Source organism: Amblyraja radiata, chromosome 7 (assembly GCF_010909765.2).
Source record: "Amblyraja radiata isolate CabotCenter1 chromosome 7, sAmbRad1.1.pri, whole genome shotgun sequence".
Lineage (NCBI taxonomy): Eukaryota > Metazoa > Chordata > Chondrichthyes > Rajiformes > Rajidae > Amblyraja > Amblyraja radiata.
In genome coordinates this window covers 55,154,910-55,172,290 of record NC_045962.1, presented here as the reverse complement: position 1 = coordinate 55,172,290, position 17,381 = coordinate 55,154,910, and the positions used below count along the sequence as shown (strand labels likewise).

Genomic DNA, 17,381 nt, shown 5'->3' with positions numbered 1-17,381 from the left:
GGGGTCCCAAGAGACTGCAGATGCTGGAATCTAGAGAACGAAAAAAAGTACTGGAGGAACTCAGAAGGTCAGGCAGCACCTGTGAACAGAATCAGACAGACAACATTTCCATTAAGGGAAATGGACAGATGACATCTAAGTTCAGGACCTTTCTTCAGACTGATCCGATTGAAGAAAGTTTCTAACCTGATATGTTGTCTGTCAAATTTCCCTCCACAGATGTTGTCTGACCTGCTGAATTTCTTCAGCAAAGAGTGGGGTGCTTTGGAAAAAGGCAAAGTGTCATCAATCATGTACTCATTTTCAGTTTAAATTCAGAATATCTCCGCAGGATGTGGAGGGCAACTATGTTATGCATTAGTGAATAAGCTTTCTCAGGAGGCCTGTTTATATGGTGAAGATTTAAGTAAAAAAAAGTATTTGCAGGAAATATGAAACAAAAACAGATCATGTTGGAAATCTCAGGAGGTCTGGCAGTATCTGATTGTCTATTGAAGAGTCAAATAGGTCATATGGGGAGGGATAAGTAGGACAAGGAGACAGTTAAGGCTATATCCAGCAGGTGGGCTCGACAGCAAGGTCTACAAGGCAATGGAAGAATAGGCAACTGTTGTCTGTAGGGAGCAGCGCAGTGTTTGGATGTGCCTTTGCAAGAATGCCAGGAGCACAATGGGATTAGTGTTAGGAGAAAAGGACAGTTAAAATACATCCTTTTGGCAATAAAGGCAATACATCCGAGATTGGATAGATTTGCAGCTGTAGGATTAGATCATAGTTACAGCTTTAAAGACGAAGAAAGAAAAATGGACACTGAAGAGATTCAGATTAGTGGCTAAAATATATGAGCAACATAGACATGCTATTTTATAGGTATACCAGAATTAGGAGCTCAATAGATAATGAAAAGAGGGAAATTATGACAAAGTTCAAAGTTACAGAACAAATTCTATTTGTGGATGAAAGTGATTCGGGCATTAACATCCAGCTTCGGAGATAGCTGTAGAATGTGCAATAGGCAGTAGTTCAAACATGTTCAATTTTGATTAAGGGAACCAAGGAGAATGTCACAATGACGAGGCATCTGAGGTGCATGCAGTTGTGCAGCAGCCTTATCTCACACTACCAAACTGCCAACACTTATAACTGGCTCAGTTCTGGGCACCGGGAGGAAGACAGAGCAAAAAGAAATGACAATCTTTAAGTTACTATGTCATGTGTTCTTTGAAGAAATTAGAATTCAGGAAACGAAGACGCACACACTCTTCCACCTGGTTGTGAAGCTGGAAGAGATCTGGCACTCTGTGCCTCAAATAAAAACTCAAGGTAACATCCCAGAAGCACAAAACAATCCATTGGAGGAACTCAGCAGGTCGTGATGTGGAGTTAGAGGAAATGGTCAACGTGTTCCTCCGGCAGTTTGGTTTTTACTCCAGATTCCAGCATTTGCAGTCTCATGCGTCTCACAGGTACTTGATAGGAAAGGTTTGGAGAGATATCGGCCAAACTTGACCAGGTGGGACTAGCTTTGCTAGGCTTCTTGGTCGGCATGGGCAAGTTGGGCCAAAGGTCCTGTTTTTCTGCTAATTCTATTTATAAAGAGCAAAAATCACAAAGTAATGCAATACAAATTAATAGCTAAAATTCTTTCACCCATCAACTTATTTTTCTATCGGCAACCCTAACTCTGACCCTACACAGATAAAGAAAATCATGATATTTATACCTCGAGCAGGACTAGAAAGGCACCATGTATGTCACCCTCCTTCTCCAGCAAGTAGGCTGAGGCTTCATGGAGCTTGTGCTTCTTAGTAATCTAGGCAACAAATACATTTCAAGTAAACATTTCAGCAACAACAAGGTTACAAAAATAAAGCAATCTGCACAGAGCCAGCCACAATTTAATACTGAAGATTCAAATTCAAAGACAAAGGACAATGCCGCCAGATGCTAAAGAGAGCTACATCACCATATTACACAACATTAAACCCAACTTCAAAAAGGCAATCCTTAAGGGAATGGTGTCCATTTTTGGACTCCACAAATGAGCTATAGTTCTGGAATGAATCACAGTACCAGAGGTTGGCTTTGAGTTATGTGATTAATGCCAATTGAGTTAAAAAAAGCTTCCAGCACATTTTACCTAGGGATCTTAAAAACAGTAACAAAAGCAATCATCCAGTCCAACAGATGAAACTGGTTTTAGGATAGTTTATTGTTACCTATACGAGCCTGTATGGACGATATAACAACACTAACGACAACTGTCCCCTGCACCGAGACTTCTGGAAAAACTTAATCAAAATATCACATGGTATACCATCAGATGCTAATAACCACATAACTATGCTTCTGGCACGCTAACATGGTGCAAGATGCAGTGTTTTTTCTATTGTTAACTATCAACAAATCTTAAAAATTAGTATCTTACCAGGATTGTAACGATTTAGATGTGCAACAACCACTATGGAGAAATAGTAGGAAGATATGCTAATCTGTCAGTTGCACATTTCATAATGAGAAGTTCTGAGCAAGTCTTGTCTTAATTATTTATGGAATGGATACAAATTCCAGATAAGATCTCATTCCGTAACACTCAACCACGTCTTTTGGCACAGACGCTTCATTACATTCTTCTATTATAGATACCACGCAGTGGTTTCAGTGTAATTAAATACCTGAATAGCTTCTTCAAGCCTATAATGTTCCGACACCCTCAAAAAATCAGTTACATGCCTTGGATCATGCTGGCAAAGCAAGTTGAGGTACTGCTCATGAATGTCAGGATTCAACTGTAGCAGCTCTCGATTCACCTGCACGCCATCACTGCAAATTAAACACAATAGAGGGTGTAATTACCAAGATGCAGAAAGAAAGCCAGAAGAAGATGCAATCTATGTAACATAAAAACATTTCTCAACATGGAGAAGCAATTTTAATTTATTTTAGTGTACAGGAGGAGGTAAATAAAGGATTTGTTTCATGTACATTAATGAGGCTTTCAATAAGGTCCCGCAAGATATGTTGGTCCAGAAACTACAAGGGATCCAGGCTGTGTTGAGGGATCTTGGCTGTGCTGACCATCTGGATCGAAGATTGGCTTGGTGACTGGAAGGCATTAAGGTGGATAAATCGCAAGGGCCTGATGAATATCTATACCAGGTTATTCAAAGAAGCAAGAGAGGAGGCAGGGATGTTGACAAAGATCTTTGCAATTTCTCTCGAAACGGGCAAGGTCCCAGAAGACTGGAGCTTGGCCAATGTTTTCCTTTTTTTTTAACGTAGGGAGTTCTAGGGAATTCTAACTCTGGATAAGTGAGCTTACAACAGTGATAGGGAAGCTAATGGAGAAGATTCTTCCGGAAATGATTTACTTTGCATGGGAATGGGTTTATTCGGGATCATAAGGTCAAAAGATCATAAGGAATAGGGGAAGAATTAGGCCATTCAGCCCTTCTTCTACTCCGCCATTCAATCATGACTGATCTATCTCTCCCTCCAAACCCCATTCTCCTACCTTCTCCACACAACCTCCAACACCTGTACTAATCAAGATTTTATCTATCTCTGCCTTAAAATGAGTGATATTGCACATGGCTTTGTACGTGGCACGTCTTACTAACTTAATCACGTTTTTTGAGGAGACAACGAAGGTAATCAATGAAAATACGTCGGTGGATATTGACCACGTGGATTTTATTAAGGCATTTGAAAAAGCTCCCCATGGTAATCTGATCCAGAAGAATAAGATGCATCAAATTCATGGTGACTTGGCCGTATGGATTAAAAACTGACATAAAGACAAAGGGTTGTTGTAGAAGGGTTGTTATTCTGGCTGCATATCTGTGACCAGTGGAGTCCCACAGGGATCTGTGCTAGGAACCCTGTTGTGAAAGTATGCAGCGGGATATAAATCTATAGAATTAGGCATAAAAAAGGCAGATGGAGTTTAATCTGAGCAAATGTGAGGTGTTGCAATTTGGAAGGTCATAGACATAGACATAGAAAATAGCTGCAGGAGTAGGCCATTCGGCCCTTCGAGCCTGTACCGCCATTCAATATGATCATGGCTGATCATCCAACTCAGTATCCCATACCTGCCTTCTCTCCATACCCCCTGATCCCTTTAGCCATAAGGGCCACATCTAACTCCCTCTTAAATATAGCCAATGAACTGGCCTCAACTACCTTCTGTGGCAGAGAATTCCACAGATTCACCACTCTCTGTGTAAAAAATGATTTTCTCATCTCGGTCCTAAAAGACTTCCCTCTTATCCTTAAACTGTGACCCCTTGTTCTGGACTTTCCCAACATCGGGAATAATCTTCCTGCATCTAGCCTGTCCAACCCCTTAAGAATTTTGTAAGTTTCTATAAGATCTCCCCTCAATCTTCTAAATTCTAGCGAGTACAAGCCGAGTCTATCCAGTCTTTCTTCATATGAAAGTCCTGCCATCCCAGGAATCAGTCTGGTGAACCTTCTCTGTACTCCCTCTATGGCAAGAATGTCTTTCCTCAGATTAGGAGACCAAAACTGTACGCAATACTCCAGGTGTGGTCTCATCAAGACCCTGTACAACTGCAGTAGAACCTCCCCGCTCTTATACTCAAATCCTTTTGCTATGAATGCTAACATGCCATTTGCTTTCTTCACTGCCTGCTGCACCTGCATGCCTACTTTCAATGACTGGTGTACCATGACACCCAGGTCTCGTTGCATCTCCCCTTTTCCTAATCGGCCACCATTCAGATAATAGTCTACTTTCCTGTTTTTGCCACCAAAGTGGATAACCTCACATGTATCCACATTATACTGCATCTGCCATGCATTTGCCCACTCACCCAACCTATCCAAGTCACCTTGCAGCCTCCTAGCATCCTCCTCACAGCTAACACTGCCCTCCAGCTTTGAGTCATCCGCAAACTTGGAGATGTTGCATTCAATTCCCTCATCCAGATCATTAATATATATTGTAAATAGCTGGAGTCCCAGCACTGAGCCTTGCGGTACCCCACTAGTCACTGCATGCCATTCTGAAAAGGACCCGTTTACTCCTACTCTTTGCTTCCTGTCTGCCAGCCAGTTCTCTATCCACATCAATACTGAACCCCCAATACCGTGTGCTTTAAGTTTGCATACTAATCTTTTATGTGGGACCTTGTCGAAAGCCTTCTGAAAGTCCAGATATAACACATCCACTGGTTCTCCCTTATCCACTTTACTAGTTACATCCTCGAAAAATTCTATAAGATTCGTCAGACATGATTTACCTTTCATAAATCCATGCTGACTTTGTCCAATGAATTCACCACTTTCCAAATGTGCTGCTATCCCATCTTTAACAACTGACCTGCATTTTCCCCACTACGGATGTTAGACTAACTGGTCTGTAATTCCCCGTTTTCTCTCTCCCTCCCTTTTTAAAAAGTGGGGTTACATTAGCTACCCTCCAATCCTCAGGAACTACTCCAGAATCTAAAGAGTTTTGAAAATATATATACCTTCCCGTTACATTCGACATTACCAAATGTAACAATTGTATATTTAGTGCCTTAACTAAATTGTAAAATGTTGCAAATGTTGCAACCTTTAATAAAGTAATTACGGAACAATTATTTCCAGAGGTAGGAGGATAGTTAACCACTGGTTAAAGCAGCAAAATAAGTGCAGGCAATATTAGGAAGTAAATTAATGCAGCAGGTTATGTGGAATGCATAACTGGTAAAAGCACTTCTAATACTAATTTTCAAAAAGGAATTGGAAAAGTCTTGAAGGAGAAAACGTGCTGTTATGGAGAAGGAACACAATAGCAGATTAATTTAATCACTTTGCTCAAAAGTGATGACTCCACAGTTGAGCAAATTTATTTTAATTATTTTGATTGACATTCCAACTGAAACAGCAAAAATCAACAGGTATTATTTGGGAGACATTACAGAAATTTAAAAATTAAGTTTAAAATATCTCCACGATCAGCAATGAAACAGCACTGACTTTCTTATGAAATTTATAAGCTGTCACTGCAGCAAAAAAAATGATTTTCCTGCAGTCTTCTCAGCAAATGCCAGTCAAGATAGAAACCAGACAAATGAAAACCTCTATTATAAACAATTGTAAAAAATAAATATTAATTGTGACCAATTCAGACTTCTCACTTATAATTGAAAAAAATATCTTCACCACATATATATATCTTAAATGTTATTTAACATTATATTATTGGTTCACATTATTAGAAACAACTCCCTTCAGGAAAAAAAAATGTCCAACTTTAATCAACCATGGTGACCTCAATGTTCTTGATATTCAATTTTCCTTCATGCCAGTTTAAAGCTTTTGCAGAAATGTTTTCCCATAAGCCAGTTCTAAGGCATTAAATTAAAAAAAAACTAAATGTCAAAATAAAGCCTAAATAATTTGGATTTCATAATATTTAGATAATTCCAGTGTTTTGCTTGCGACCTAATCCAGACTAGTGATAGCAGCAGAGTAAAGTAAAGGAAGGGAGCAGAGAAGCAATTTATATACAGCACATCCTCTGCATTGCAAACTTGAGTAATATACTTGAAGAATTTTACCCTATACCAAAAACACTTTCTTATTTTCAGCATTGAAAAATGTTCATGATTTCATTTAGTCCAATTCTAAAATAATGCCTTGATTTACACCCAATTCCCATCCTAAGGATTGCTTTGACACCTACACCCCGTGTTTGCAGTAAGGACCATCTACAAAATGCACTGTTGCAACTTGTCAATGCTTGTGAATTGGAATCAGTGAAGTCCTTAACTGGCAAGAGCTGCAGGTACATGAGAGCTCCACCACCTTCATGCTCCTCTTCAAGCCTTGACTGGGAAATGTATCACAACACTTTCTTTGCAACAGATCAAAATGCCTAAAACTAATTATCTAGTAGCATTACTGAGAGTACGTTCAACTATGAATTGCAGCTGCTCAAGATGGTGGTCCAATATTATCTTTACCAAAGTAGAAATGAGTATTAACATCGGACTTTGTCAACAGTTTCATCTCCACAATGAATTTTGAAAAATGTAAATTAGTACAATTACCATGAAGCTCGAGTTGATTTGGGCTTATTGATTGTACCCAAAGTCAAGTTGGGAACTAATTTTACAAATGAGCTTCTAAAATTTGATTCTATTATCATATTTGTTAAAATCTCCAAGATTTTTATCATAGGTTTCAGAAAAGTGGGTAACATGTTATGCACAGAAAACAAGTCAACAAAGACGTCTGGTGTTTGTTGACCACGGCGTGCAGCTCCTCCATGGGGTGACATTTTCTTGTGTTTATTGTTCTGTGTTTCCCAGATGTGAATCGTCTGTGAGTGTTGTAAAACCATTTGGTACGAAGGAAACTCCTAAGGTGATTGCTATGGTAAACGGAACATCAAAAGGAAAGTCTGTATATAAGTAGATAGATCTTTGTTCATTGAGCAATCTCCCAGATTGCTTTCAGTGATCACTGTATTTGGCGCTTGAATAAAGTCTTGATTGTCTCGCCCAATCTTTGTGTTGTGTTTTAAAGTTTACTTTAGCACACTAAAGTGTGTGATATTGTATTTAGCAAAAATGGTTATCCAAGGTTACAGCAGGATTGTGCTCAGTTCGGCAAATGGCCAAAGGAATGGTTAATGGAACTTAATGCTGATGAATGTGAAGTGTTGCATTTTGGGAAGTCTAACCAGGGCAGGATATTCACAGTAAATCTACAATTTGTCAGTTTTAATCTACAATTTGAGAGGGAGAAGGGTAAATCGGAGATGTCGGTATTACAGTTGAGCAAAGGAGACTATGGAGCCATCGGGGAGGAGTTAGCCAAAGTTGACCAGGGATGTCAGTGGAACACCAATGGCAGGTATTTCTGGGAATAATACAGGTGGTGCAGGATCGATTCATTCCAAAGAGGAAGAACGATTCCAAGGGGAGTGAGGGGCGACCGTGGCTGACAAGGGAAGTCAGGGAGAGTATAAAAATAAAAGAGAAGAAATATAACGGAGCAAAGATGAGCGGGAAGCCAGGGGATTGGGTAACCTTTAAAGAGCAACAGAAGATAATTAAAAAGGCAACACGGGGATAAAAGATGAGGTACGAAGGTAAGCTAGCCAAGAATATAAAGGAGGATAGTAAAAGCTTTTCTAGGTATTGTGAGGAGGAAAAAAATAGTTAAGGCCAAAGTTGGACCCATGAAGACTGAAAAGAGTGAATTTATTATGGGGAACAAGGAAATGGCAGATGTGTTGAACAGGTACTTTGGATCTGTCTTCACTAAGGAGAACACAAACAATCTCCCTGATGTAATAGTGGCCAGAGGATCTGGGGTGGCGGAGGAACTGAAGGAGATTCACATTAGGCAGGAAATGGTAGACTGATAGGACTGAAGGCTGATAAATCCCCAGGGCCAGATGGTCTGCATCCCAGGGTACTTAAGGAAGTGGCTTTAGAAATTGTGGATGCATTGGTGATCATTTTCCAATGTTCTATAGATTCAGGATCAGTTCCTGTGGATTGGAGGGTAGCTAATGTTATCCCACTCTTTAAGAAGGGTGGCAGAGAGAAAACAGGAAATTATAGATGTTATCCTGACATCAGTGGTGGGGAAGATGCTGGAGTCAATAATAAAAGATGAAATAGCGGTGCATTTGGATAGCAGTAACAGGATCGGTCAGAGTCAGCATGGATTTACGAAGGGGAAATTATGCTCGACTAATCTTCTGGAATTTTTTGAAGATGTAACCAGGATAATGGACAAGGGAGAGCCAGTGGATGTAGTGTACCTGGACTTTCAGAAAGCATTTCAGGTCACACATAGGAGATTAGTGGGTAAAATTAGAGCACATGGTATTGGGGGTAGGGTGATGACATGGAAAGAAAATTGGTTGGCAGACAGGAAACAAAGGGTATTAATTAACGGGTTCCTTTCAGAATGGCAGGCAGTGACTAGTGGGGTACCGCAAGACTGGGTGCTGGGACCACATCTATTTACAAAATATATTAATGATTTGGATGAAGGGATTAAAAGTAACATTAGCAAATTTGCAGATGACACAAAGGTGGGTGGGAGTGTGAACTGTGAGGAGGATGCTATGAGGATGCAGGGTGACTTGGGACAAGTTGGGTGAGTGGGCAGATTCATGGCAGATGCAGTTTAATGTGGATAAATGTGAGGTTATCCACTTTGGTGGCAAGAACAAGGCAGATTATTATCTGAATGGTGTCAAGTTGGGAAAAGGGGAAGTACAACGGGATCTGGGGGTCCTTGTTCATCAGTCACTGAAGGTAAGCATGCAGGTACAGCAGGCCGTGAAGAAAGCGAATGGCATGTTAGCCTTCATAACATGAGCAGTTGAGTTTAGGAGCAAAGAGGTCCTCCTGCAGTTGTACAGGGCCCTAGTGAGACCACACCTGTAGAATTGTTTGCCATTTTGGTCCCCAAATTCGAGGAAGGACATTCGTGCTATTGAGGGAGTGCAGCGTAGGTTCACGAGGTTAATTCCCGGGATGGCGGGACTATGATATGTTGATAGATTAGAGCGGCTGCGCTTGTATACTCTGGAATTTAGGATGAGACGGGATCTTATTGAAACATATAAGATTATTAAGGCTTTGGACACGCTGGAGGCAGGAAACATGTTCCCAATGTTGGGGGAGTCCGGAACCAGGGGCCATAATTTAAGAATAAATGGTAAGCCATTTAGAACGGAGATGAGGAAAAACTTTTTCACACAGAGAGTTGTGAGTGTGTGTAATTCTCTGCCTTTGAGGGCGGTGGGGGCTGATTCTCTGGATGCTTTCAAGAGAGAGTTAGATAGAGCTCTTAGGGATAGCGGAATTAAGAGATATGGAGAGAAGGCAGGAACGGGGTACTGATTGTGGATGATCAGCCATGATCACATTGAATGGCGGTGCTGGCTCGAAGGGATGAATGGCCTACTCCTGCACCTATTGTTTAAATGGCAGGGCTCTGAGGAATGTTGTAGAGCAGAGGGATCTAGAAGTGCAGGTACATAATTCCTTGAAAGTGGTGCAACAGGCAGATAAGTTGGTCAAGAAGACTTTTGACACAATGGTCTTCATCAGTGAGAGTTTTGAGTGTAGAAGTTGGAATATAGCTGAACAAATCGCTGGTGAGACTAGTTGGAGTATAGCAATCAGTTTTGGTCACCCCACTATAGGAAATATGTTGTTAAGCAGGAAAAAATGAAGGGAAGATTTATGAGAATGTTGCCAGGACTTGGGGGCCTGAGCTACAGGGAGCTATAGGGAGAGGTTGGGCAAACTAGGACTATTATTTGGAGTGAAGGAGGATGAGAGGTGATCTTAGAGGCGCATATGGTCACAAGGGAAATAGATGGGTTTGATGCACAGAGTCATTTACCCAGAGTAGAGGAATCAAGAGCCATAGGTTTAAGGTGAGAGGGGAAAGATTTAATAGGAATCTGAGGGGCAACCTTTTCACACGTAAGGATAGTGGGTATATGTCATGAGCTGACGGAGGAGGTAGTTGAGGCAGAAATCTATTACAACATTTAAAAGGCATTTGGACAGGTACTTGGATAGGAAAGTTTTAGGGGGATATGTGTGAAACACAGGCAGGTGGGACTAGTATAGATAGGGCACCTTGGTCGGCATGGGCAAGCTGGGCCTGTTTCCGTGCTGCATGACTATAAGTAATTTGACAGTAATTGCATCTTTTATAGCAAGGCAATTACCAAGGGTATGAGAATTATCAACCCACAGCAAGTAATTGGAAGACATTAACCTAATACATGAATGTATTCAATTACATTTTGCAGATAAGGAAAAGGAAAAGCATACTCACGAAGAATCCAATAGACTTTGTAATAACTGAAATAGTAAGTATTCATCCTGGAAAGAAAATTAAAAAAGAGTGAAAACAACAATTACAATACCTGTAATTACAATATTTGTAATACCATCACCAGGATTAACTCTTTCTTTTTGCACTAAGGGGTAATCTATGAAGCTCAACCTCAATGTTGTTTTAAAAAGTATATTTTGGACATATTTGGAAAAGGATAAATATTTAAACAAATGGAAATAAAGAATTCTCTTTATAATTCTTCCTAAAAACATTCCACATTTCAAATGCACAGTTCGGAAGCAATACCAGCTTGATGTGGACTTAAATCAAGATGGCAGTGTAACCACTGAATGATTCAAGTGATTAATACATAACATAGTGAACTGTCTTTTATTTACCAAATCCATGACACATGTAATCCTCTTCTATTCCTCTTAAAATTGCATTTAAACTGGAATTGATGAAAATCGATCAAGTCTTGGCATGAGATGGCTGATCTTTTGCCATAGCATGATCCAGCATGAGACATACTCTAATTTGTCCAAGAGTCAGCTTGCCACTGATCTGGGTGGAGACTATATTAATTGCAATGTGGTGTAAAGAAAACAGTAATGTAAATACACACAATTAAACTGTAATATGAACACGTCCATTGATCTTCAACACTTCAAAGTAGATAATGTCGTTTATTGTTTTCAGTGTATAATTCTGCTTTAATTCCTTTTCACTTCCAGATCAGGATTTCACCTTACTTTAAAGCTCAAACAAAACATTCCATAACCATCCTCTAATTCATGATGCCTTTAAGTTGCATCTGGCACCAGGCACATTGGTATTTGATTATTGTCACGTGTACACAGATAGAGTGAAAAGCTTTTGTTGGCGTGTTATGTAATTAAATCAGATAATGCTATAGACAAGTACAACAGGAAGAGCTAAAATAAAAATACCAGAGAACAGTTCCATTGTTTCTCAGCATTGTACAATAACGGTTCCAGAGAAAGTGTCCAATATCCACAATGAGGTACATAAAAAAGCTGGAGAAACTCAGCGGGTGCAGCAGCATCTATGGAGCGAAGTAAAAAGGCAAAGTTTCGGGCCGAAACCCTTCTTCAGACTGATCGGGGGTGGGGGGGGCGGGGAGAAGAAAGGAAAAAGGAGGAGGAGCTCGAATGCTGGGGGATGGGAGGAGACAGCAGGAGGGCTGAGGAAGGGGAGGAGACAGCAAGGACTAACAAAATTGGGAGAATTCAATGTTCATGCCCCCAGGATGCAGACTCCCCAAGTGGAATATGAGGTGCTGTTCCTCCAATTTCCGGTGTTGCTCGCTCTGGCCATGGAGGAGACCCAGGACAGAGAGGTCGGATACGGAGTGGGAGGGGGAGTTGAAGTGTTGAGCCACCGGGAGGTCAGGTTGGCTATTGCAGACCGAGCGGAGGTGTTCTCCCATCCCCCAGCCTTGGAGCTCCTCCTCCTTTTTCCTTTCCTTCTCCCCGACCCCCCCACCCCCGATCAGTCTGAAGAAGGGTTTCGGCCCGAAATGTTGCCTTTTTCCTTCGCTCCATATATGCTGTTGCACCCGCTGAGTTTCTCCAGCTTTTTTGTGTACCTTCGATTTTCCAGCATCTGCAGTTCCTTCTTAAACACTCCACAATGAGGTAGGTTGGAAAATTGGGGCTGAACTCTAGCTTATGTAAGGATCAGAGGTCAGAAAACAGAAGTTCCCAAATCTGATGGTACATACTTGCAAGCTTTTATATCTTCTGCCTTGTGGGAGCAAGGAGAAGAAATGATCAGGGTAGAAAAGGTCCTTGATATGTTGGCTGTTTTCCCAAGAAATTGTGAATTGTAGATGGAGTCAATAGGGGGGGGGGGGAGGTCTGATCTGTATGATGGATTAGGCAGAGCTGTTTTCAAACCAAGCTGTAATGCAACCTGACAGTTTGTTTTCTATGCATCAGTAGACGTTGGTTTGTCGTTGGTTTGACATGCTGAATTTCCTCAGACTTCCGAAGAAGTAAAGGCATTGGCGTGCTTTTTGGCTATAGATTCAATGTGGTTGGTCCAGGACAATTGTTAGCAATATTTAAACCATAGGAACTTGAAGCTCTCATCCATTTCAACTTCAACACCATTGATGCTGATTGGCCATCACACTTCCTGAAGTGTATAACTAGCTCCTTCGTCTTGCTGACAGTGAAGGAGCGGTTGTTGTCCTGACTCCGTCTCATTATTGGGACACCGTAGTTGAAAATTATTGTGGAGGATGTATTATCGTCTATCCTCTCTGATTGTGGTCTCTGGATCTGGAAGTCAAGGATCCAGTGGCAGAGGGGGTTATTGCCTGCTAAGTACAATAGTTTGGAGAGGAGTTAAGATGGAATTGTGGAATTGGCAGATCTAGAGTATAAATAGGAGTCCGATGTAGGTGGCACCTGTGTGTTCTAGTGTGGGGCCAAGGAGATGATGCCTGCTGTGAAACCTTTGCAACGGTATACCATATACAGTGGATCAAGTCTGCCAGGGAGACTGGAGTTAATGTGGACATTACCAGCCTCTTGAAGAACTTCAAGATGGTGTATGTCAGACCCATTAGATGGTATTTATTAAAACAGGCTAATTAAGGCCCATCATCCCCTCCTATTTCTCCTCTAAGTATTCTGAAGGGGCAATTGCTCCTCTCAAATGTTCTAATTTGTTCTTGAGCATACACCTGCGAGAGGTGTGCCCAGGTGTAGCTCCTTACAGAATTTGTTAGGAAAATGGAGGAGCAACTGGATGATCTCAGGATCACCTGAGAGACGAAGGATGTCATAGGTAGGAGTTACAATGAGGTGGACATGCCTGGAGTACAGGCAGAAAGTAAACGGTGAACACCAGGAAAGGGAGTAGGGAGTATTCTCCTCAACAATAGGTAGCCCTTGGGACACAGTTGGGGGGGGGGGGGGGGGGGGGGGGGTGTCTTGTCCGGGCACAACAGCAACAGATGTCAGGTCTGAAGCATCAGACCTAGCTCTGAGGCACAGAGGGGAAGGGTGTAGTCAGACAGAGCGATAGTGGTAGGAGACTCGTTAGTTATGAGAACAGACAGGCAATTCTGTGGCAGCAAACAAGACTCCGGATGGCGTGTTGCCTCCCTGGTGACAGGGCCCCATGATATCTCAGAGCAGCTGCAGAACAATCTCAAGGGGGAGAGTGAGCAGCCAGAAGTTGGAATATGCCGGGACTTTGCAGGCAACTGCAGGACTAATAGGATTGTCGCAGGAGGGTGTTTTAGCATTCCCAATATAGGTTGGGACTGCCAGAGGATTAAACAGGGTGGAATTTATCAAATGTGTTCAGGAAAGTCTATTTCGACAATATGTAGAGGACCCTATATAGGATAGAACTAAACCTGACCTACTATTAAGAAATTGAGAAGGGCAAGTGACTGAAGTATTGGTGGGCGAGCCTTTTGGGCCCAGTGACCAGTTTTATTAGCTTTAAAATAATTATGGATAAGGACTGGGCAGGCCCAAGTTAAAGTTCTAGATTGGGGCACGGCCAACTTTGATAGTATTAGACAGGACTTTGCTAAAGTTGATTGGAGTAGGTTGTTTGCCGACAAAACAGGTACATGAATAGGAAAGATTTAGAGGAACGCGAGCCAAATGCAGTCAAAGGGACTAGCTTAGATTGGTCATCTTAGCTGGCACGGGTGAGCTGGGCAAAAGGGCCTGTTTCTATGCCGTATGACCGCGAGTCCAAAAGCACTAAATCCTGGTTTACTTAAAACTAAAGGTAGAGATTGATAGATTATTGTTTGATTATCCCATCGAAGGACAGTGAATGAAAGCAGCTGAATAAAGACAAGGTCCAAATCAGTCAAAATCTCAGAGATGCATTAAGAAGCTTGATGAACAGAATGGCTAGAGGATTTGCACTAATATTTCTAGAACAGGTGGTCAATACTCGATTACTTAAAATATTTCCAATATTTTATGGTTAAAATATTTAATGCCTAAAACTACTTGCCATGTAAACATTGGTAAGCAGCTTTGGATATTGGATTTTCAACCACAAAATATTGGAAAATGTTTGTATGCTAATAGTCTTTACACATCTATGAAATAATAGGGCATATCCTGGAGAGACCAATAGGTTTGAATGTTGTCACTTTTTGAACGTAACAGTCTAATGGAACAAAACTTTAATTCCTTGACAGGTGGATGCTGAGGTTATTTGAAACCTTACTGTTGAAATGAGCTTCAAACAGTTCTAAAACCATCCTGGGGGTTATATACTCCAGTTAGATTTCAACACAGCCCCCCCCCCCGTTTCTTGAATCATCCTTCCCCAACTCTGATCCTGTACATTCTGTATCCCAGGATAGCTCTCTCTCTCTCTCTCTCTCTCTCTCCATACTTTTCAATAGTCCAAATTCTGTCACCCTCGTATCATTGAAAAGCCTGATCGCATCTGGTCTCATCCGGCTGACTTTCATTGGCTCTTCCCTTTCAACGCATCCTCATATCCAAGTGGTCCATGTCTATAAAACCTTAACCTCTTCCTCAACTCCTCCTTATTTCTGTAGCCTCATGCAGACTCTGGTTCTCCATCGTTGATACCCCACCAATCTAAACAAACAATTCATTCCTATTCACTCAACATTAATGGGCACCCAAGGTTAATTTTTCCTCAGACCTCTCCATTCCTCTCACTTCCTTTGAACGTCCTTAACTAGATTTACATTTTTTAAATGATCTATAATTTAAATGGTTCAAGTCCACAACAGTGTATTAAAAATAGCTCCAGGACTTTTTAGGAAGCTGAATAAATGTTTAGAGATGAAGTTACACACAAGCAGCACTTCCAGTTACATAAAGGTCCTCAATGTTTTGACAAATATGGAATGTAACAATAATGGAATTCAGCTCGGAGATTATTACCCATTGAATGTCTGAAATCAACTCTACCGACTCAAAAGCTTTGCATCACTTTCATAACACCAGTTCCTTTGTCTCATTATACTTCTACAAAGCTTCTAAGTATATTTTTTCTACACTAAAATGCAGGTTATTTTTACTGAAAAATAAGAGTAAATTGAAGAAATACGAGTACAATGCTTCTCCATCCATACTCAGTGCATTCAGAAAGTATTCTGACCCCTTCACTTTATCCACATTTTATTACGTTACAGCCTTATTTTAAAATTGATTAAATTCATTTTCTTATCATCAATCACGTGATAATATTGCCAATTCAATTACAGCGAATTGTGAATTCCAAGCGCAGACATCATCGCTGCTATTTTGTCACATTTCAAAATAGCATGGAATTCAAGTTCAAATTTAGTGTCACATGCACCAATTAAGGTACAGTGATATTTGAGTTACCATGCAGCTATACACGTAAACAATACACAATAGAATTTAACATAAACATCCACCACAGTGGAATCAGCACTCTTCACTGTGATGAAAGGCAATAAACTTCAGTCATCTTCCTCCCTAGTTCACCCGTGGTCGGGGCCTTGAACCCTCCACAGTCGCCATTACAGATGTTCTGGCCCTCTCATCGAGATGATCGAAACTCCAACATCGGGACGGATCGGAACACACTCCGCGGCTTGGAGTTCCCGAATCGGCCGCTTTCCATTCTTCTGGCAAGATTCCAACAACACCTTCCCGCATGAAATATACTAGAAATAAATGTTTATAGCGCTAAACACTAGATAATATCTCATTTTCCAGTGGAGATCCCTGTGGTATCATAAATACTATTATGGTCCCAGCATACACTCTAAAAATAATTGTGCAATATTCTGCACCATCTGTCAGTGCTGACATGATGTGCCAATTTTCATTATATTCAGTGTTCCCTTTCAATGCCACCTACAAGTGTTTTTAAAACTACAACCCACACTATCACCCACAGTAATACAACTGCTATCAATGACCATAAATATGCTGCAATACCCAATTATAATTAGTTAAAATTTGAAGTTCTGTATTCACTTTTATTTTAAATCACTGCCAGACACAATGTGACAGAGCATTAACCTATTTTGTCAAATAAAAACAGTGCATGGTACTCATTCCATTTTAAAAGTGGAGGAAGGAACTGCAGATGCTGGTTTAAACTGAAGATATACAAAAAGCTGGAGGAACTCAGCGGGACAGGCTGCATCTCTGGAAAGAATGAATGAGCGACGATTCGGGTCGAGACCCTTCTTCAGACTGGTTAGGGATAATGGAAACGAGAGATATAGGCGATGATGTAGAGAGATAAAGAATAATGAATGAAAGATATGCAAAAAAGTAACGATGATAAAGGAAACAGGCCATTGTTAGCTGTTTGTTCGGTGAAAACGAAAAGCTAGTGCGACTTTGGTGGGGGAGGGATAGAGAGAGAGGGAATGCCGGGGCTACCTAAAGTTAGAGAAATCAATATTCATACCATTGGGCTGTAAACTGCCCAAGCAAAATATGAGATGCTGTTCCTCCAATTTGCGTTTAGCCTCACTCTGACAATGGACTCGTACATCGACGAGACTAAAC

General features: G+C 41.0%; 1 protein-coding gene across 5 annotated transcripts in view; it reads right to left on the bottom strand.

Annotated features, from left to right (window-relative positions):
* Positions 1 to 17,381, bottom strand: part of vps8 (VPS8 subunit of CORVET complex) — a 420,899-nt gene that overhangs the window by 257,609 nt on the left and 145,909 nt on the right. For all 5 annotated transcript variants that reach the window (XM_033024588.1, XM_033024585.1, XM_033024586.1 and 2 more), the window contains 3 exons: positions 10,840 to 10,886; positions 2,676 to 2,823; positions 1,724 to 1,813 (listed from right to left, as the gene is read on the bottom strand). In XM_033024588.1, coding sequence (XP_032880479.1) covers positions 1,724 to 1,813; positions 2,676 to 2,823; positions 10,840 to 10,886 — 285 coding nt within the window. The remainder of the gene's footprint in view (positions 1 to 1,723; positions 1,814 to 2,675; positions 2,824 to 10,839; positions 10,887 to 17,381) is intronic.